At 35.3% G+C, this 22,648-nt stretch overlaps 1 protein-coding gene across 1 annotated transcript; it reads right to left on the reverse strand.

The window, feature by feature from the left end:
- Positions 1 to 1,202: 1,202 nt before the first annotated feature.
- On the reverse strand, positions 1,203 to 22,626 carry ccdc6b (coiled-coil domain containing 6b). The gene is made up of 9 exons (XM_051914664.1): positions 22,365 to 22,626; positions 17,225 to 17,374; positions 15,641 to 15,769; positions 15,464 to 15,567; positions 15,036 to 15,196; positions 11,483 to 11,639; positions 8,550 to 8,644; positions 7,241 to 7,362; positions 1,203 to 4,201 (listed from the first exon to the last, which is right to left on the reverse strand). Exons 1-9 carry the CDS (start codon positions 22,596 to 22,598, stop codon positions 4,031 to 4,033), a joined length of 1,323 nt encoding a protein of 440 aa, XP_051770624.1. The 5' UTR covers positions 22,599 to 22,626; the 3' UTR covers positions 1,203 to 4,030.
- Positions 22,627 to 22,648: the final 22 nt, after the last annotated feature.

Here is a 22,648-nt window from a genome sequence, read left to right on the forward strand (position 1 = left end):
CAGCATCGATAATTTCCCCTTAACACTTAACCGATTACTTTTCGTCACTGTTAAAATTATAAATGCCATTATATATATTTACAGGAAGCATCCGCTGTGTGTACACCGAATATAGTATGGGGAGTTTTCCTGTGACATGGACAATGTATGTCAACTGCGTTTATGGAATTAGATTAATTTGATTGCTTTAATTTGAATTCTCTTACAGTAAATTGAATTGTAAACACATGCCACGTGCATCCTTATGTATGTGCGCTGCAGTTCCAGTCCGAACCGGTTGATGATGACAATACAGCAGTGACACGTGTTACCATGATCATCTGCCTCCTTTCACATCTTAAAGGGACCATCGACTACAGTTCAGTTGCGTATTTTATAACACCACTTATAATGTGTCATAAAAAAACATCTATCTATCTATCAAGAGAAAGTTAATGGTGATTTAGGTAATATAATAATTATTAAGAATATGTGACATAAATCAATGACAACTACATTTTTCATATGGTTAGGAAAAATGCATTTAAGGCATGCAATGTCTTAATAGAAAAGTTAGTGCAGTGCGAGTGCAAACAGTATTGTTGCAGAGTTCAAGAGATCAAGCTATTCTCATGCAGTTTCCAGCTCTTTACGATCCATTTTGAGATCACATACATAAATATAAAACCTTTAAAATGCACATTTTAAATCATCCATATTTATCAAATCAGGCTCTTGAGATTCTGCCAACGGGACTGACACTCATGCTAAATTTCTCACAGTATCAGACCAAGGTCTTTTGTACAGAGGGAATGCACTGCAAAGATAAAGCCCATTGCAACAGCTTGTGGGAAAAAAAGAAAATCACAAGACCAAAAGCTGCCAGAAAGGTTTCCTCAAAGTACTCCCTCAAAATATCTCAAATAACTTTAAGAAAACACTACTTTTTGAAGATGTTATAAGACCTGCAGATTAGGCTGAAACATTAGGGAAAAAAAAATGTATGATGTGTAACAATATCATCTGTTGACAACCAACACAGTGAAGAGGTGTCAATTTTGCAATGCAATTCAACCAGCAGAACAATGTCAAAGCATTTATATTTAAGGCATTTAGCAAATGCTTTTATCCAAACTGACTTAAAGGTGTTTTAGCTTCACATAAAAAAGAAATTATCCTGCAAATAATAGTTTAAAAGACAGTGTAGGGTCCAATTCGACATCTTCAGTTATAATCATCATCATCTTTTTTAATAACCAAAATAACCATTACATAATGTAGCAAGTTTTTACTTTACAAAGAATGCAATGCAAACCAGAATTAGTATCTGTTGTGACAAACAAATCAGTGAACCACATATTAAGGCATTAATAGTCTGATGTGGGGATAAGCTAGAGCAATACCACAGTGAGTTAAGGCTCAAAGGTGTCCTATCTGTTAATGATAGCAGTAAAATGAGCAAACGTTACATTCATTCGTCAACAATAAAAGGTATCAATCAATAAAAGGTAGGTGGGGCTGGAAATGACCAAAAAAAAAAAAAAAAAAAAAAAAAAGACAAACACTGGTAAAACTGAAGTCAAATGAAAAAAGTATTTTTCTATACAAAGATGAATATTTACAAGTGACAAAAAAAAAAAAAAAAAAAAAAAAGGTAAACAAAAGAGAAACATTAAATATGTTCCTGGTTCTCCTGCTCAATCTAATGAATTGTGCTCTCAGAGAATACATTGTGAAAGAATGAAAGACAAAAATGTTACAGACACACCCTGTATTAAAGGTGAAAAGCGCTAATGTCATGCTGCAGCGAATACAGTCATGTTTTTGTGGGAGGCTGTACACTTTCAGCATTCACCTGGCCACCGTAACCAACTAACTTAAAGGGTTAGTTCACCCAAAAATGAAAATTCTGTCATTAATTACTCACACTCATGTTGTTCCACACCTGTGAGACCTTTAGTCATCTTCAGAACACAAACTAATATATTTTTGATTAAATCCGTGAGCTTTCTGGCCTCCGATAGACTGCAACATTACCACCATATTCAAGGCCCAGAAAGGTAGTAAAGACATCGTTAAAATAGTTAATGTGACTACAGTGGTTCAACCTTACAGTTATGGAGCGACGAGAATACTTTTTTTGTGCACAAAAAACAAAAATAACTACTTTATTCAACAATTTCTTCTCTTCCGTGTCAGTCTCCTGCACTCTTTATGTTGTAGATGTAATGCAGAGCTTCCAGGTTCTATGTCAGATCACTGACTTTGTACACATGAGCAGCATGACACACGCGTGTGATGCTGACATAGGAGCCGGCCAATAACGAGCCGGCGTTTGGACGTCGAACACAGAAGTGCTGCACTTTTTTTACTATGTCAACAGCGTAGGAGAATGCCAGGGAAGAGAAGAAATTGTTGAATAAAGTCATTATTTTTATTTGCTTATTGCGCACAAAAAGTATTCTTTTCGCTTCATAACATTAAGGTTAAGACACTGTAGTCACGTTGACTATTTTAACGATGTCTTTACTACCTTCCTGGGCCTTGAAAGTGGTAATTATGTTGCAGTCTATCAGAGGCCAGAAAGCTCACGGATTTCATCAAAAATATCATAATTTGTGTTCCGAAGATGAACGAAGGACTTACGGGTGTGGAACGACATGAGGGTGAGTAATTAATGACAATTTTTATTTTTGGGTGAACTAACCCTTTAACCACAACCAACAAAGAGTGTGTTTCCCAAAAGCATCATTAGCCAGCTATGGTCGCAAGTTCTGTTGAACTCTGTTGGTAACGACGGAACTTGCGACCATAGTTGGCTTTGGGAAACACACCCCAGGTTAGTACCAGGCAATGAATCATTGGTTTGACCTTCAGTAAATCTGCATGAAACATTTTCGTAACACTTTTCAAAAGGGAATTTTACAAAAAGTCTATTTACACATGCTTTAATTCACTTCCAAATTCAATTTTATACTCAGTATATTTTGAAGTAAGAAAAACAAATATCACAGTGGTACCAGACACTGTTTAGCAGAAAAGAGCTGCAGGTGTGTTTGTAAAAAGAAACAAGACAAACTCTACTCAAACACACACACAAAGACTAGTATCTACAACATTTCATGTTTCAAGTGTCTTGCTGAAATATAAAAAAGCTTTTAGAAACTATCAGGAGGATTAAAGTCTGGCTGATGCCAACAACGCATTACATCTGCAGCAGCCGCAAAATGTTCTCATTCAAACACTGCTCAAAGTCAATTACTGTTCAGGTCAGAAAGAAATGCAATTAAACACATTTTGCATAAAGCAAATGAAGCCTATTTTAAGGCTAGATTTGATCCTTAGAAGGTTCCATTTTCTTTATGCAAAATATAATTTTTTTTCTGATTTTGAGATGAAATAGGACCTGGACATTTCTAATGCTAATTATTTTCAGCACGATTAACATATTTTGCGGTCTTGCTTTCCAAATATGTTTATGAGGCAACTATCAAATGCATATTGCTGTATACACAGGATGATTTTTTTTTTTTTTTAATCACTTTCTGAGACACTTTTTATGAATTATTTAACTGAGAATTCAATAGTAATATTTGGGCCAGAGTTTTATCAATAAAAGGCCATTAGCCGCTTTGACCATGATTCCATCTGGAGTACTGAACCTACCTACTGAACGTACTTGTGGCTTTCTGGAATGTCCTACTTTTCTACTCTGGTTGACACTTTTAAAGTGTCTGAACAAAATAATAAACTATGAAAAATATACGACCACATCATTTCCTCAATAGTATTTTTTGTCCATCTATGACCAAGCAATTTCTAAGAGATTGCTATGGGCGTAGATCGCTTGACATAAACTGATGTCAAAGCACTAAGTACTTGCTAAAACTGTGCTATACACTGAAGAGATGTTCAACACAAAATTATGAACACAAGACAAATTTATGGTTTCAGTGCAAGACAATGAAAATAAGGATTTTTTAAGCCTTTGGCTTGAAGGATGTTACAGTGAAGCAGCTCTGTTTGGAGTCCTCTGCGATGGCGCATTGATCTATGGCTGCAAGGACTGCTGTTGCTGCAGTTGAGCTGCCTGGGATGATGTTGGGTGTCCGGTGGGTGGAGGAGGTGGTGGTGGCTGCACGCCAGCATGCGTGTTGGGGGAAGGTGGAGGCGTGGGCCTCTTGAATTTGTCTGGACTGTTGCTTCTTCTTGGGGAGGGTCTCTGTGGGGTGAGAAAGGACAATGAATACACTAAATCATCTATAACTTGTCATGGGATGTGACAAAACTGATGTTTAGAACAGCTGAAGTTCTAAAGCTGATTCACATCAGCCCTATATAGTTCAAGCAAAATCGAAGAATGAACTGACGTGATGTCATTTTGAACAAAATCAGGACAAAATTAAGGAGTTTGGAGTTTGTTTCTGGAGTTCAAAACAGTATGCCAAAGAGAAATTTCTGAAAAAGTTTGCTCAGGCTGGTAAACACCTTCAAACTACCTGTTTGTCATGTTTAATATTGTAAAGCTGCTTGCTTTAAAGGGCCCCTGTTATGCCCCTTTTTACAAGATGTAAAATAAGTCTCTGATGTCCCCAGAGTGTGTATGTGAAGTTTTAGATCAAAATACTCCACATATAATTTTTTAGAGCATGTTAAAATGGCCACTTTTGAGGGGTGAGCAAAAACACACCGTATGCATGTGTCCCTTTAATTGCAAATGAGCTGCTGCTCCAAGCCCCCTTTCAAGAAGAGGGCGGAGCTTCAAGAGCTCATGCAACAAACAGAACAATCTCAAGCACTGAAAATGACGGAAACTGTCAGTATCGGTGTTCAGCCTACAGAGCCAGAGAATACATGCTGCATGGAGATATGTCCTTACATGGAGATTTATGTCCAAAACCACGTAAAAGTGGATTTTGCATAATAGGTACCCTTTAAAGCAATCTATTGTATAAAGCGCTATATAAATAAGCATGATGTGACTTGACTGGAGTGCTGAATTGCAGGGTATCTGTAGGATTTTTAAAATAAAATTTCAGGATTTTTAAGAACTTTTTAAAAGACCTGCACAAATAAAATTAATAACATACGGGCTGATAGAGCAAGATCTATGCTATCCAAAGCATTTTAAACAAACGTACAGCTGTTAAAAATACAGATTTTGAAAAAAAAAATAAAAATAAAAATCTTAAAAATAGTTTTACAAAATAATAAATGGTTAAATTTATATTCATTTAAATATATACAGGATATTTTAAATGAACATAATATTCAATCATACAGATTTTTTTTGTTTTGTGTGTGCAAAAAAACTATTATAAGTGAACCTCAAAAACATAATACATAAAAACACCATGATCCTTTTAACACATGGCTGTGATGAGCTACCATTATTTTGTGTGCAGGTCATGTAGCAAAACAGTCAGTTACGTTTTTGGCTCAAAACAGTTGAAGAACAGGCTAGATCATGAATGTTTGACATGTAATCCAAATGACCTTTAACACATAATAAAGACATTACAACAAGACAAAGACTAGGCCCACATGGAAACTGTACTGAATAAACTGTTCTGTGTTTTGTATATTACAGGGTATCTACAGTTTTTAAAGTCAAAATTAAGACACGTAAGACTTTTTTTAAAGACCTGCACAAATAAAATGAATACCGTATGTCCATACCAAACAAACCCATTTTAATCTCAAAATAAAATAATTTTTTTTTTTTTTTTTTTTTTTACTTAAATAAACAGTCTGGGGAACACATTCAACAAGGAATAATAGCAAAAAAGGGCAACTGCTAATTTAAAACACTAGAGCTTGTAGAATACTGGATAAATTGTGAATTACTTTTTTTTTTTTTTTTTTTTTTTTTATATAAATGGAGCTCACAACTGTCCCATGATTCTGAATAGACAACTAAACAAAAATCATGTGATCTACTAGAGGTTATGACAAAATGTTAATTGCTTCTGTCTATTTAAATAATATATTTAATTAATTTTAATTTTTTTTTAATCAGTCTGAATGAATGATTCAATGACTTACTCAAAGACTTCACTTGTTTGACGACTGCGTTTTTGAATGAATCTCATGAATGATTAATCAAATGACAAATACATTTAAGTCACTACTGGTGTAATGATGTAACTGATACAATCTTTTTTGAAACCAACGCATATTTGAATGTTCCACTGTGACAGTACTTGTCAAAGGTTTAATAGAAATAGCCATATTGTTGTCATTTAGGAATAAAATTGCATGGGTATTTGAATCCAGATCGCAATCATTTAATGATTAATTGTGGAGCTCTAGTATATACATATTGAAATTGGTTTATGTACCTATATAACAATAAATATGAATATTTGATTTTGCTGATATCATAATAATGTTTTTATAGATTATTGTGCCGAACTAAAAAAAAGTTCTTTCCTTAGTGTGATGGCCCAGAGAAAAGCTACATATTTTGACAATTCAGGCTGCATGTGCATAGTACGCACATACTATGTAGTAGGTCAAGGGCCATGTCAGCAGCTAAGGCTATGGATTACTTGCACAACTACTTCCATGTTCTACTTGTTACAAATCTGAAGTTTCCGGTAACAGTGCTCAGCGCACCTAGATACATGAGAATGCAGATTATTACTTCGTTTTATGACTTTTTTTTTCGTTAACATTAATTATCTTGAACCTGCTGAAATGTTCCTATGAATATATTTCCTTTTACAACTGTGCATTCTGAATAAAAAAATAAATATATTTCCCCACTAACCTGCAACGGTCCAGTGCTAGTCTTCTCATTAACAGTGTTTTTCTCTTACTGATCATATTTCATATCTGTTGACATTTTTAAATGAATTTGACTGATAAAAAGGATAAATTGTTTGCATTGGTGCTCTTATTTCAGTCTTTTAAAATAGCTGAATGAATGAAAGAATGCACTAAATTTAATGATGTTAAATATATTTAATTAATCTTAAACAGTAATGTGTTTACTTGAATTAAAAGCAGAGCAGTCTAACAAGGTATGTTTAAGAGAAAGGGGAAATGAAAGTGTCAGTCTGAATGTCCTAAACAACATCTGGTGTACACCACTTGATCAAATCATTCTGAAATGGAATAAAGGCGGAGATTTTAGGATGGATTTCCATGCTGATGACAAAATTGAAAGTTTATGACACTAGCAGACACAACTTTGGGCTTAATAGGAAGGGGGAAAAACCCAGACAAGCCATGATGGTGCAGAGCAGAAGGAACTCACTGCAATGCCGTGCGAGGCTCCTACGTGGACATGCAGGCCAGGTGTGTTGTAGTAGGACATGCCAGCTCTGGTCAGTGTAGTTGGCGGGGTGAAGCCCACTGTGTGTCCCGCATATGACAACCCTGCAAAACCAAACATAATGGGGTACACAAAGTCAGCGAGGCTTTAGCAAATTCACTGAAGTGTGTTATACAGTGTTGATGGACTGGTCGCTTTTTTCCCACACATTAGGGACTTCAGCTTTCGAGATTTAAAACAGACACAAAAGCAACATAAAAGGATCGTAAAAGTGGGACTTGTGGTTTTGCAATATATTCCACGTCTCCTGAGTAGTTTCGTGAGAACAGAAATTCAAGTCTTAATTCATCTCTTTTGACATGAGACAATGAGTTAACTACAAGTGAACATGAGTGAACAAATAATTCAAACCAGTTTTGCAATTTTAAATAACCAATTCGCGGAAAAGATCTGATCTAAAAAAAACAAAACAACAACAACAAAAAACATTCATTCTCAAATCGGCCACCGAACACAAACATTGGTTTGTTGGAGGAACAAATCAAAATCTTTCACAGTTATATAAGGCACTTTTACCATACTTTAACAATGCTTTTTTGTAAGTTTAGAGTTCGACAAACCCAACCCTCATTTAATTTCATTATGTTGAAAAGTGCAGCCAGGTACCACTCAAAAATTCACCTTTTGTGTTCCACAGAAGAAAGGAAGTCATACAGGTTTGGAATGACATGAGTTAACGATGATGAATAATTTCCCTTTCAGTCTCTCTGAAAATCTTCACTGAACTCAATGCAATGCATTTCAATTGGCTTATCCATGAAGGATACATGCTTTGATTTCAGGCAAAAAAATTTTGCTGCCTATTGTTTAGAACAGTCTTTGTGATGGTAACACCCCTTCTCAGAACTCTTTGCTTGTGGATTTGTTGTTGAGTATCTGCCTTGTTATTCTGTTCTGACAAGGAATGTTGGCCAGACCTGCTCCTGAAGACAGGTATTGACTGAATCTGGCTACAATCATACAAAAGTCAGAATCAGTTTATGAAGAAATTAAAACTTGCGTGTTCCTGGAATGAACAAACTAATAACCAGAACCAGAAAATAGTTTAATTATCTTTGTGTAAGGAAAAGGAAAAACAGATGTATTGCTTTTATTATTATTAAAAAAATATATACCACAATAGAAACTGTCTGATCCATATTCAAAGACAACTTTCAATAGCAGATTACAATGATTTTGATGAATTATGAAAGTTGCATAAAGTACATGTTTTCAAGTAAACATGGTGTACCTGGTGAAATGGGTCTGCTGGAAGACGGGCTGTAGGGAATGGGGCTGGATACGGTACGGGGACGTAGGCCTTGAGCGGACATCTCATTGAAGTACCTGCATAACAATAGGTGGAGGTTAAAATGTTCATGGAGTGAAATTAACTGGTAAAATAGAGCTTCTAAATGAAGCAGTATGTGTTACATAAGGTGTGTGATATTGGCAAAAAAATATCATCTCAATATTTTCTGTTGATTACGGTAATTAGAAAATATTTTGCCGAATTTGTTTTTGTGTGGGTTTTTCTGTGACAGATGACTCCCAAATAGGGCTGGGCCGGTCATCTTGACAACCGCCAAACACATTGTAAGCACTTTTTGTATGTGAATGCTGTTTTAAGTGAATATTACAACATGAGTGAAGCACAAAACTTTGTTTACAAAAGAAATAATAGGTTAGCAATTAAATGTTACATCACAATCATGGAAATATTTGGATTAATTTGGCATAAATTTAAGCCATTTGTTGGCTTTGTATTCTGCTTTGCGATCTGGTCACCCATTTTTTTTTTTTTTTCAATGAATTTAACAATACTCCAATGCGTTATTCCACTGGAATCTCTTGTTTCTTTTCCCAAATCTTCACTTACATCTCACCCATTTTCGCAGGTGATTATAAACCTTTCTTTCTAGGGCTGAACGACTTTGGAAAATAATCTAATTGCGATTTTTTTTTTTTTTTTTTTTTAACCAATATTGCGATTATAAGTACTTTTTAATATAATTACACATTGAAAAATTAAATTAAAGCAATCACATGTTAAGAATTTAGTAGAAAAAGCTGTAGGACAGATACCTTTTTTACTTGCACATCAAATTCTATTTAACACAGTTTGTGCTTGTTATTAGACTGGTTAAGGTGCAGCAGCTTTATTTGTATAGCACATTTCACACAAGCTAGTAATTTAGTTTTGCTTTTACTGGCAGCGCAACATCAGATATAGCCTAAATGTCTTGCACCTGCAGAAGATAAAATCTGCTGTTCAGACCTTTTTGTCTGTTTTGCCTCTGTGTTTTTGATCTGTTTTTCTGTTCAGTTTATATCTGAGGGGCCGTTTACACGACACCGTTTTCAACTAAAAACAGAAAACCTTTTATGCGTTTTGGCCATTCATTTACATGACAACAGCGTTTTGGTGGTCTGAAAACGGGTTTCAAAGTGCAAGTTTTTGAAAAAGGTCTCTGTGTAAACAACAAAAAGCGAACTTGTGAAAACGATGACATCATGCACAAGCGCATTACACGTGCAGTCTATAGTGTTCGTCGCCATCTAATGGTCTGCTAGCAGAATACAGCGTTTTTAGTCATTTTCACGGATTTGAATGAATGGGGATAGTTTTGACAATGGTGTCGTCTGTACACGGAAAACTCAAAGAAAAATTTTCTCTGTTTTAAGAATATCGTTGTCGTGTAAATGTACCCTAAGTGTCAGTTATCTCCTAATTATTTAGTTCAGTTCTCCTCCTTTCTCTCCCTGTTTGCATGCATGGTTACTGATTTGATTAGAGTCCTCGTTTCAGGTGTGTTTATTAGTCCTCTGTTTGCCATTTATTTAAGCCTTCTGTTTCTGTCTGGTCTTTGTCTAGAATTATTTTACATTAGAGATGCACCGATGTATCGGCCAACAATCGATATTGGCCGATAAAAGCTATTATTATCACTATTGGCCATCGGCCGATTGTTTAAAAACTGCCGATGATCAGGGCCGACTATATCCTGTCAATCAAAAGGGTGCAGGAAAACGTGTCAGACTGCAACTCATACATACTGTGTGTGAAGAAAATCACTCGTGTTGAATTTTAACGCATTAACAGTTTAAAAATAGTGACGTTAAAGCAGGCTCTTTTTTACCCTATGAATCACCTATAGTTCAAGCCAGGGTTGCCAGGTCTGCGTTTTTTTTTTTCCTACATCAAATATTATTTGTAGCGCCTCCCATCCAATAATCGCAAAAAGCTTTGTGCTTTGTTACTTCTGATAAGAATAAAAGTTTCAGTTTTCAAATTCTGTCCATTTTATCATGAAATTCAAACAATAAATGGCATTTTGACGCTCTTAAATGTGACGTGTCAGATCGCTGTAATGCCTCAGTTCAGGCGGCAGTGCGGAGCGCGAGTCTTTTCTTCCTCTTCGATAGTTATATCTCGAAAAACATGCATGAACATCAAAGGTATGTTGAAAGATATAGTACAACTTACCAGAATGTATCATGTCTCATGTAATCACTTTATTTGTGTTTCAACCGCGGAAAGACGTCAATAAAACAGCTTGTGAACAATATGTCACATCATGTCACTTTTTCCTAAGGAATATTTTCCAATGTTCACAGTTCCTTAGCTATCTATACTAATATATATAATATATATATATATATATATATATATATTAGTTCAGAATCGTGATCTCAGTTTGAAACAAAAGTTTCTCAATTTATCCAGAATTGTGCTGCTCTAAGTTTCTTTAACACTTATTTAATCTTCATATAAAATATAAGAAAGATTTGTTAACATTTTATTTGGTTTTAAAATGATTTGTTGTTTGCCTTAATTAAAAATGCATTGGTTAAATTCAAACATTTTTTTCTTCTGTATTTTTTTTTTTTTTTTTTTTTTTTTTTTTAAAGGTTATTAATTTTTCAATAATTATCAATACCAATCAATATGAAACATTATATCTTGATAATTTTTTTTAGCTGTATCGCCCAGCCCTAGGTTGTATGTTTCCTTCCTGGTTTTTGTTATTATTATTTGGTAGTAGTACTGCCACTGTCACAGCCCTACTACCAAAGCTTAATAATGTCAGCTTCCACATCGGTAAAACAACATTTACAATATTATTGTAGATGATACATATTGCACTCCCATAGTGTCACATGTGATGTTTGGGCTGCGGGTACCTCTCATCGTCCATCTCCAGGCTGGACTCACTCTCAGAGAGTTGCCGGCACAGCGCCTCCCTGCGTTCCACCTCCCTTTGGAGCTTCCGCTGCAGGCGGATATTCTCCTCCCGCATGTGGCGCTCTTCTTCTATGTACTGAGCCCTTTTCTCTGTATCTGTAAACACAAACACAGCAAAGAGTTGAGCTTATCTTTATGGTAAAGTCATATGGTAACAGTGCATTGGTTCACATGCACAGCCATGAGAAAATCAAATGAGGGCAATATGACAAAAAGCATGTGACCTTGTGAGAAAGTTTTAGACCAGCTGATGGAATGGTCACTTGAACATTTGTTCTTACCTTACAACAGTCTGACATTTATTAATCATGTACACGTACATATAAATGTCATCAAGGTAGCATTATCTAATTTTTTTGCAACTGTGAAAATGTTTTGTGATAACATATCAACATAACTTGTGACACCCTCAGCTCTTACAGACATACAGGTGAGGACTGTTGGGTAGAAGACTAGGAATTTATGAACCATAAAAATAAAGAGGGACAGCCTTTGCGCTCACAGACTTCACAAACACACACAAAAAGCATGAGACCACAAGTTCTCATCAAGTGTGCCCTTGAGGACAGGGCCATACAGAGTATTTCATCAGAGCAATGTGTATTTGTTGTTAATGCACACACTGCCATCTAGTTGCCATGAACAGGAATGGCATAAAAAAAAAAAATCACTGGGCTACAGTGGTGAAAACAGGATTTGAGAAGGCTTTTTAATTGGGATGTGGAGGCTGAAGGTCAAGTTCACCATATCCCACTGGACACATTCTTTGCTTTTTTAATTACTTTATTACATACTCACCCCCGTTCAAATGTTTGGGGTTGATTTGATTTTTGAATATTTTAAAAGAATCTCTTATGCTCACCAAGGCTGCATTAATTTGCAAAAATAATTTTCAGCATCATTACTCTAGTCTTCAGTCACATGATCCTCCAGAAATCATTATATGCTGATTTGCTGCTCAATATATATTTTTTGTCAATTGTGCTGAAAAAGGATCATGGTTTACACAATATTTTTAGGATTCTTCGATGAATAGAAGGTTCCTAAGAACAGCATCTATTTGTACTAGAAATCATTTGTAACATTATAAATGTATTTTCTGTCACTTTTGATCTATTTAGTGTGTCATTGCTGAATAAAAGTATTACTTTCTTTATAAAAAAAAAAACCTGACTTTTGATGAAAAGGTGAAAATGAACAATGTTTCTGAGGCAGCACAAGTTACTGAGCAGCACAAGTTATTAAAGGTAAACTATTAAAGGTAAACTATGTAACTTTTATTTGTTAAAAGTTTAAGTCAACAAATGAATTAGAGTCAATACATAATCAGTTCTTATTCCAAAAAGGTCTTACCTTGATTCACTATGGTAAGCCTGTTATACACGTTTATATTTTAGATCTAGCAGGATGGTTTTCACTTGAAATTGCATACATACATCACTTGCCCATGCGTATCTTGTTATATTTGTAAATAGAGAAAAGTTGCTCGGGGTACTTTGATGTATATGGGAGAAGCACAGGTTAGTTGTCACAACTAACTTGAAATGTTTTTTCAAAAAAATTTAGGATATGAGACTATTGATTACACAATCTCAATCTGATATTAACTTCCATATTAATCCCTATGTCTCATAATTTATCAATAATTTTACCAAGTGTTCTTTCGATTATAAATTGCAGTCTGACTAGTAGTTGTGTTTCTTCAAGTCTTAAGCATGTGGTCGTCGAGCCTCTTCTTGAAAAGCATGGCTTAGATCCTACAGATCCAAATAATTTTGGCCAATATCTAAGCTACCATTTTTATCTAAAATATTAGAAAAAAATAGTTTTTAGTCAGCGTACTTCATTTTTAACTAAAAATTATGTTTTTGATAAATTCCAATCTGGTTTTAGATCAGGTCATAGCACAGAGTCAGCTCTACTTAGGGAAGCTAATGACCTTTTAGTAAAGACTGACTCTGGTAGCAGTGTTGCTTTAGTTTTGCTAGTTTTGCATGTTAAAAATCTGGGATTTATCTTTGACAGAGTTAAAGTTTGACAGACAAATTAATTCAGTTGTGAAGAATAGTTTCTTTCAATTGCGAAATACTGCTAAACTCAAATCTGTCTTATCTTTCAGTGATCTGGAGAAAGTAATTCATGCTTTTATTTCTTCATGTCTTGATTACTGCAATACTTTGTACCTGGGTGTAGGTCAGTCTTCGCGGTCATGTCTTCAGAGAGTTCAAAATGCAGCAGCAAGGTTGCGGACAAACTCAAGAAAGAGGGATCATATATCCCCTATTCTTGCCTCTTTACACTGGCTACCAATTTATTTTAGAATAAAGTACAAGGTACTTTTGTATACTTTTAAAGCTCTGCATGGACTGGCACCAAAATATATTTGAGCTCTGAGATCCCAAAATCAGCTGCTCCTTGAAATTCCTCGGTCATGGTTAAAAAGTAAAGGAGATCGCGCTTTTTCAGTTGTTGCTCCAAAATTGTGGAATGGTTTTCCAATGTCTATCAGATCGTCTACCTCTGTAAACATGTTTAAAACTCATCTTAAGACATACTTGTTTGATGAGGCCTTTGCTACTTTGTAAGGACCATTAGTTTGGATCAGAAGTTTATATTATTATTATTATCATCATCTTTCTCTTGTTTATATGGTACTATCTTTATTATGTTTACTAACATTATTATGTTTTATATTGTATTATTTCTTTCCTTGTATTTTTATTGTGTTTTATCTAATCCCTTTGAAACTGTAGAGCACTTTGGTACACACTTTGTTTTAAGGTGCTTTATAAATAAATTTTGATTTGATTTTTGAGAATCAACATTGGCTTGGCTTTTCAGAGATGGCAAAAACTGAGGCGTTTGAATAGTTGTAAAAGCATTTGATTGCGTAGAGATTGCGTTTTTATTACTCAACAGGCGAGTAAGGTGTTTTATTGAACAGATAAATTGCCATATGTAGCTCTCTAACAGAGTTCATTGTAAAGCATGATCTACTGTGAAGGGTTGTCTCAATATGGTTGTTGTAGCGCTGTGCAGGAATTTATTTTCAAGGAAGTACCATGTCTATTAATGGGTATATCTACAGTAATGTCTTCAGCTAGTCAGCTTGAGATCCTTTCCATCTAAACCGGTTATATCTCTTAAGCCTAGTAGTAAATGCTTTATGAACAGTAGGATAATCTTACTCTCATTTTTTAGTTGTGAGAAAGAACCATATTCATCCACACAGTCACGCAGAGCCGAAGCACAATCAAAACAATGTTCTTCAGCAAAATGCATGCAGTGTTGTTTTTTAACCGCTAGAGGGCCAAAAGTTACATAGTGTAGCTTTAAATTGATAAAAAAAAATAAAAAAGTTTACAAAAGACAAACATATGCTTTGGCATATTCATTAGAGAACGAATCTGATGAATGCCATTTAATAGGCTCAATTTTTATTTCATGTTTTCAAAGGACAAAAAGTAAATGTAATGCAGTACTGGAACTTACGCTGTAGTTCTGCAGTGCGGAGGTTCTTCTTCAGACGCTCCACCTCACTCTTGAGGAATCTGATGTGTCGCATCATATTCTCAGGTGAGTCGATCTCCATGGAGATGTCTCTCGGGGACGGAGGAGCAGAGACAGGCTGGTCAAGCTTCTCCTGAAGAATCCTGCAGGAGTGGAACAAAACAGACCTCTAATCTCTTTCATTTAATCTAACCACTAAAGTCAGGAAAGAAAACTTACAGATATAACATTAAATGCACAATAAACCTAAAAAACACAAAAGCAGGTGTTCAGCAAATGCATGTAGGGCACTTTAAATATTCAAAGTGGCTTCACTATGTTCTCAGTTACGAGGTAGTGTTTAAATTTCTGAGGTGAGCCGTGGCAGTGTTACCCAAAGCAGCAGTTACTGAACACAGAATAGCACTGACCTTTTTTCTGCTTCCAGTTTGTCCATGCGTTTCCATAGCCGATTCACAAGAGCCTCTTGTTCTTGCTCTAAAGTGTTTTCCAAGTCGATCTTCTCACGTCTGAGCTAAAAATAACAGAAAGTTCAAATATATGCAAAAATTTGAGAAGACTTGCTGAGCAAAATTCAGTGGAGTTACCTGTTCTAAGGTGAGCTGTTTGGAGATTGTGTCGTTCTCCAGCTTCTTGATCTTCTTCATCAGTTTGTTCACTTGAAACTCTTGTTCCTGCTCTAAGTGCTGCTCCAGTTCAGCTTTCTCATGTTGTAACTGAGCAAGACATGGAGAAAATGGACTTTAAACAGATAAAACTATGAAAATAGTGTGTGCCAGACTAAAGCTGCTCAAACCTCATATTTCTCTGTATTATTATGGAAAGGACTTTAATGGTTCTTCTTCTGTTTCCACTTCTGGGTATGTATGTATGTATGTATTTTGTTTATTAAATGCAAGTTGTCATTGTATCATTTGAGGTCCATAATACATATATATTTTTTAAGAAATTCATATTCAGCAAAGATGCATTAAATTGATCAAAAGAGATGGTAAATACATTTATAATGTTACAAAAGATCTATTGTACATGAATGTTGTTCTTTTGAATTCTCTATTCATTAATCTTTAAAAAAAAAAATGTATCACAGTTTCCTCAAAACAATATTAAGCAGAACAGCTGTTTCAGCACTGATAATAAGAAATGTTTCTTGAGCACCAAATCAGCATATTAGAATGATTTCTGAAGGATCATGTGACACTGAAGACTGGAGTAATGATGCTGAAAATCAAGCTTTGACATCACAGAAATAAATTACATTATAAAATATTTAAATAAATTTAAATAGAAAATAGTTATTTAAAATTGTAATAATTCCACAATATTACTGTTTTTACTGTATTTTTGATCAAATAAATGCAACCTTGGTGAGCGTCAGATACTTCTTTCAAAAACATTAGCAAGTAATTATACATTTGGAAGTAAACGTCACGAAAATCATTGTGCTTCAGTAATTTATTTGTTTATTTTTTAATGAAAAACGCTTTCTGGACATCAGCTCAGGAGAACATTTGTTGAATCTGAGAGCTTACAGCTGCATTTCCAACAAACTGCAACCATGACTCAACATTTACCCATCTGTGATGAAATATGCAGTCACAGGTGACAATGTGCTTTTCTGCAGCTCTTTCTTCCGCACTCCTCTCTGCCTCTTTTTCTCATGTTCCACAGGAAATTGAGGACAAACAGAATTCCCTTGACTCTTAAACCACAAGAAGTTCCTTAAAAACAGCACTGCCGAAACAGTTCCCCAAAAGAGCATGAATCACTACCTCTAAGGTGGACGAACCTCAAGAGTGTGGTGGAACTGGAAAGGGCCTTTTGAGTAAGTTATTTCCTAGGTAGGTGAGCTCAGAAACAGCCATCTATCACTATTAACAAGGCTGTGTGTATGTTTAATTGATCCCAAAAGGCTTGTTCAAGGCTGCCGATAAATCATACTTTGAACAACATTTCCTTAGTGACTTATCACCGAGCTCTGCACACTATGGTGGAAACCATCTTATTTTACTTATCAAGTGCACTACATTTGCTATGCAATATGTGCTCTTGAGAAACACTCAATGCTCTGGTAAATGCATCAAATGTAATCTATGTTAGCGGCCATTTCTTCAGTGCTGACCACAGAAAGCTAATCCCAGACACATATCAAAAGACAGCTGAGCACTTACTTGCATGAGTTTTCGAGAGAGCTCATTGGTGAGGAACTCCTCTTCCTTCTCATAGTTGACTGCTAGTGTTTCTTTCTCCTTCTGAAGGGCCTGAATCTTCTTGAACAAGGTGTTACTGATGAACTCTTCTTCCTGTTCTGCTCTCGCTTGCTAAAAAAAAAAAAAGATGTTTTAGAAAGCGCAACAATGTTAGTCTACAGCAACTGAAAATACATCAGTAAATGGTAGTTGTTTCATTAACCTTATTAGTGTTGCCAAAAATATCAATATTTCGATACATGTCGATACTGAAATATCTGAAGCGATTTCAATACTCCTTTTCTGCAGTATCGATACACTGATACCAGCTGCGAGTTCTTGCTCTCTCGTCTCCATTGGCAAACTGATATACGCCTCCCTCTTTTCACTCACTTATTTGCTCCGGTTGAATAGTGGTGTTGCAGGGCCTGCATTTATTATTATCATTTTACTTATTCCCAGGTTTTGCGCTGACACTGATCTTTATAAGTGGCGCGCACATAAAGCCGCCTCTCAAACAGCTTGCGGGTACCAAATTGAGTTCTTTTTAATGGCTTATAGTGCTTAAAAATTATCAAATACACACAAAATTATGTTAAAATGTCCATCTTGGCGAGTATTCACGTAAATAGTCAGTTTTGGAATGCAAATAGTTAAGAAAGAAAACGCATGTGTAACAGTATTTTGGATCTGTGCATATAAGCTTTTAAAGCGACATCAGCCTAATAAACCTGTTGCTGTCTGTCATGTTAACCAAAGAACAAAAGACCTTGCTCTTGACTGAATAACTTTTGTAACTTTAGTTGTAAGCATTGATCTGTATTTAATTTACAATGAAGACTATCCAGTGTTTTTTTTTACATTTTATTACTTTATTTAATTTCTGTAGTATTTCTTACCTGAATAGGTTACTGCTGTTAGCCCCACCTGAAAAAACTTATCCATGTTTATTTCATTTGTCTCTTTATTCTATTGTATTTCATTTGCAACTTATTTGTTCTTATTTTATTACTTTTTTTGGTAAATTTTAAATAAAGCCTCCCTGTGCTGTTTAAGCTATTGCTATAAAATTACCAATTATCAAAAAAAATTTGATACAAATATCAATATGGCAGTTTTCGACACACAAGATCGATATTATTCAAGGTATTGTATTGAAGTTACAAATTCCAGTATAGTGACAACACTAAGAGCCAGATTTACTAATTAGCGTGAGAGCACAATTCCAAAAAAGTGCCGATGTGAGTGGAAAGTTCTGCTCATGATCTACTCAAGACGCGAAAATTAAAGAACCCAGACGCAGCCGGATCATTTCCATAATGACCAACACAATCTACAAAGAGGAGCGCAAATTAGTGTCTGGTTTAAGACGTGCTTTTTTTGGGTGGTAAATACTGGCGCAAATACCAGTAAATTGACTAGCACAAACCTTAGTAAATCACCTTGCATGATTCACTTAAATACTCTCCTCCCGTAAATTTTGCATCTGAAAGGAAAACTCCTACAAATGCATATGCAATAAGGTCAGCTGCAAAAATAAGTGTGTCCACACCTTTTCACTGCGTGTCTTTAGTAAATCCTGACAGTAGTTTTTCAATGCCAAAGGAGTGTTTGCACTGACGCAAGCTGTTAATAAATCTGGCCCCAAACCTTGTATTGCACAATGTTGGCTACAAACCCATTCCTTCACTTCGCAAGCATATGACGCATATGAAATGGTAATAAATGGTCATAAAATTGATAATGAAGGGCTGACTTTGAATAAAACAGTAAAAAGCTTTTTGTTAATCACATTGTGGTGACCATTTTGAATTGTTTTTCTGCTATTTGTACATTGTGCAGACAAGGATGCACAATTTGCTCAGGAATGGTCACCAGAAAAGCATTTTAATAGTTTTCATACATCAAAAACTTATTAACGTGCAAATAATTAAATTTATTTTTAAAACATTTGGGGAAAGATTTACTAAACAGGGCAAATTAGTGTAAGACCGCAATCCCATAAAAGTGCAGATGGGAGTGTAAAGTTCTGTGGCTGATGAACCGACAATGCGCAAATTAAAGAATACAAAGACAGCAGCCTATTTCTAATGACAATCTACCAAGAGCAGGGCAAATTAGCATGGAGTCGCAAACGAGCAGAGCTGATGGTAATTGGGCGAGGGTAATCTAACAACAGACACAGCAAATTAAAATTCCAAATAAACGAACAAAAGTGGAGAACATTCTCTTCTAACACGCGCTCTCTCTGTTCTCAGCGGTTTCTCTTACAATAATTTTTGCATCTGACAGGGAAACTCCTATAAATGCTTATACAAAACAAAATTGCAATAAAAAAAAAAAAAAAAAAATGGTGTCCTGACAGTAATTTTTTTTTTAATGCCAAAAGAGGGTTTGTGCTGGTGCAAGCCGTTATTAAATCTGGCCATTAGAGTCTTATAAATTCTCTGTATGTTATGAAGAATGCTTAAATGTGTGACACTTGATAGTCAAATGGTGCTGGAACATGCTGACCATCCCAGTTGAATCATAAAGCAACACTTCTTGTAGGTTCACAAGCATTGAAGAATCAGTTTTACAAGCATATAAGAAAGTGGCCTCTTTGACTAATGAATGCAGCACAACAGACCTAAAAGCCTGAAGTTTGTTTCTAACTGCAGCTGCAATGATTTAGAGAAACACAGGAGGCAGGAAAAGCTGGGCAGGAAAACAGGCAACATCATGAAGATAAATCAAAAGCATTTTCTGCAAAATGGTTTGGTTATAATTTATAGCGACAAGCCAAGTTCATCTGACTTTTAGAGACCAATTTGCAATGTGCTCCAAAACCCTTATGAGTTACATATAAGGAACTGAAAGTCTAACAGAAAATATGTTTCTACATATAGGTCTTACTATGTAGTCATCTGCAGACTGTAACTCTGAGAGAATGGGAAGTGCATGAGGATGGAGTCTATATACATAAAATAATGAAATAAACCTGATAAAGCCGCCCAATCAGAGACCAACCGCTTTCTCACTTTTAAGTGTATACATAAGCATATGATCACAACACACAAGAACAACTGTTCGATGATTATCAAATATTAACTAGGAACCAAAACAAACTGATGACAGACTGTACTGTACTGTGCTTTAAAGTATATCATCAATATTTCATGCTCACAGGTTAATCAATCCATCATTCAGGTGTGATGGTTTACATTACGTACTCAGCGTACTACATGATAGATTTATGTTTAACCCTATAAAGCCTACATTATCATATGCAAATTTCTAAGGCCTGTAAAATATCAACATTTCTATTATGACAACTCTCTGGTAATGGATATGAAAATGTTAATGTATTTGGTCTTGGCAGAATAGATCTGCTATGCTGCTGCTGCTGCAGAGCAAGTACAGGAACTTGCTACTGCCAATACATACGCCGATACGCTGCTGTGAGTAAGACATAGCGCTGCTGCTGCACAAATAGCATATATCAATAACCCATAGCAGATCTGTATAGGTGGAGCTGGGGAAGGTGGAGGGTTTTAGAAGAACTCTGAAGCGCACTGTAAACTGCTATAGTGAATGTAACCAGCCATTTAAATGTGTGAGCAACAAGCTCATTGGCTGCAGATGTGACATGGACCAATCCGCTTGCGTCTAGTAGTTAATGCTGTAATTATCATCAGCTTGCTTAAGACCTATCAGCCTGTGCCATCTAGAGTTTCATGACAGAACTATGTATGATCAAAACTTTGCAGAAAAGACTTGTACACAATCTACTACATTGTCTGATTGATAGTTTATAATATTTAGCAAGAAAAAGGCCTTTTATTACGATTCTAAAAATTATCTACCTTCAGCTCGTGGTATGTGTTTTTTTTTGCTATGAAGTTTTTAAATTCAAGCAAAAGAATAACCTTTATATTGTTGTTAGTTACATTTCAAGATGAATATTTACTGAAGCAACTTAGGTTTACTTGATTATCCATTCATCCATTTTTTTTAAATAGAAAAATCATGTTAAAATGGGAGTATCAAATATGATACATCAGGCTTTTGAGCAATGTTTTTTTGTACATCTATCAATCATCATCGTATTGCATTGCATTATATGTTTCGCCCCCACAAATACAACTACAGAGCTTTGATAGAAAACATTAAGCATTTTAAAATAATCTTAAGACATATTAATGGGAGAATATAGAGTAACGACTGATATTTATATGCATTTTAAGTAAGTAGTCTGCAATACTATTATAAAAATCTTGTTTATTTACAGTACAAGCTATTATAATTTTTAGACCATATAAATAGCAACATATCATACTAGATGAGCCATAAAAGCCTGATGATACCAAACATAAAACACATATGAAAACCTTTTTGATTGTTTAATATTATATCTAAAGGTTAAATAAATTGTTCCATTTAAAAAAAAAAAAAAATGTAGTCATGTTTTAGCCTACAGGGTTAAACTGTACTACTTTATATATTAATGGTCAAATCATCAACAAGAGGGCAGATGACTCATAACGTGCTCACAGCATCATCACTAACTAATCATAGTTAGCCACATTTTAATACAACAACATATTATTTTAATATATTATGGGAGTCATAAGGATCGTGCTCCTATTGGTACATTCTACTGTACGTCACTTAAAATAATAAGATCAAGTTTCAACGAACCGTGTATTTTATACTACTTTTGTTAACTGTTTATATAGATATTCATTTAAATCAAGTTAGTTACATATCAAAATGAGGCTGACATTCCCAGAGTAATTACTATACCGAATTAACTTAATATTCTACTGCTAGCTTATGCTAAGACTCACATTTCACTGACAGTTTCGTAGACTCTAAACACAACCAAAACTTCAGCAGAGTCAATAAATGGGGACTAAAGGGTGCTTGTTTAGTAAATTATTTTTTAAAACAATACATAACGGAAAACAGGGGACAATAAAAGCTAATCATTAGCACATTAGCTTTAGTGACGCGTAAATTAACCGTAGCAGCTACTGTAAATGAGTTCAGTAACACGCTAAACTCGTTATGGTTAGTGTATGCTTCCATATGCATTCAGGTAAATAAGTATTATTTGTAAAAACAGTTGTGAATGACTCACTATGGTGACACTGGCTTTGCGCAAGTCTCTATTCTCCTCCTGCAGAGCTTTACATTTCAATTTAAACGTCTCGAGCTCGATCTTCAACACTTTATTCTCTTGCTGTAAAGAGGCCAGGCGGTTCGACAACTCTTCTAGACGGAATGAAGAGATGAGGATGGAGGAGGACGAGGATGAGGAGCAATGAGGGGTGGCTCCGTCAGTGTCGCTCTCACTCGCACTATCCGCCATCATTGAGCATCAGCGTGTGTGAGTTAGTGAGAGGATGAGGAATGAAATACTGC

The sequence above is a fragment of the Ctenopharyngodon idella genome, chromosome 12, assembly GCF_019924925.1.
Source record: "Ctenopharyngodon idella isolate HZGC_01 chromosome 12, HZGC01, whole genome shotgun sequence".
Taxonomy (NCBI): Eukaryota; Metazoa; Chordata; class Actinopteri; order Cypriniformes; family Xenocyprididae; genus Ctenopharyngodon; species Ctenopharyngodon idella.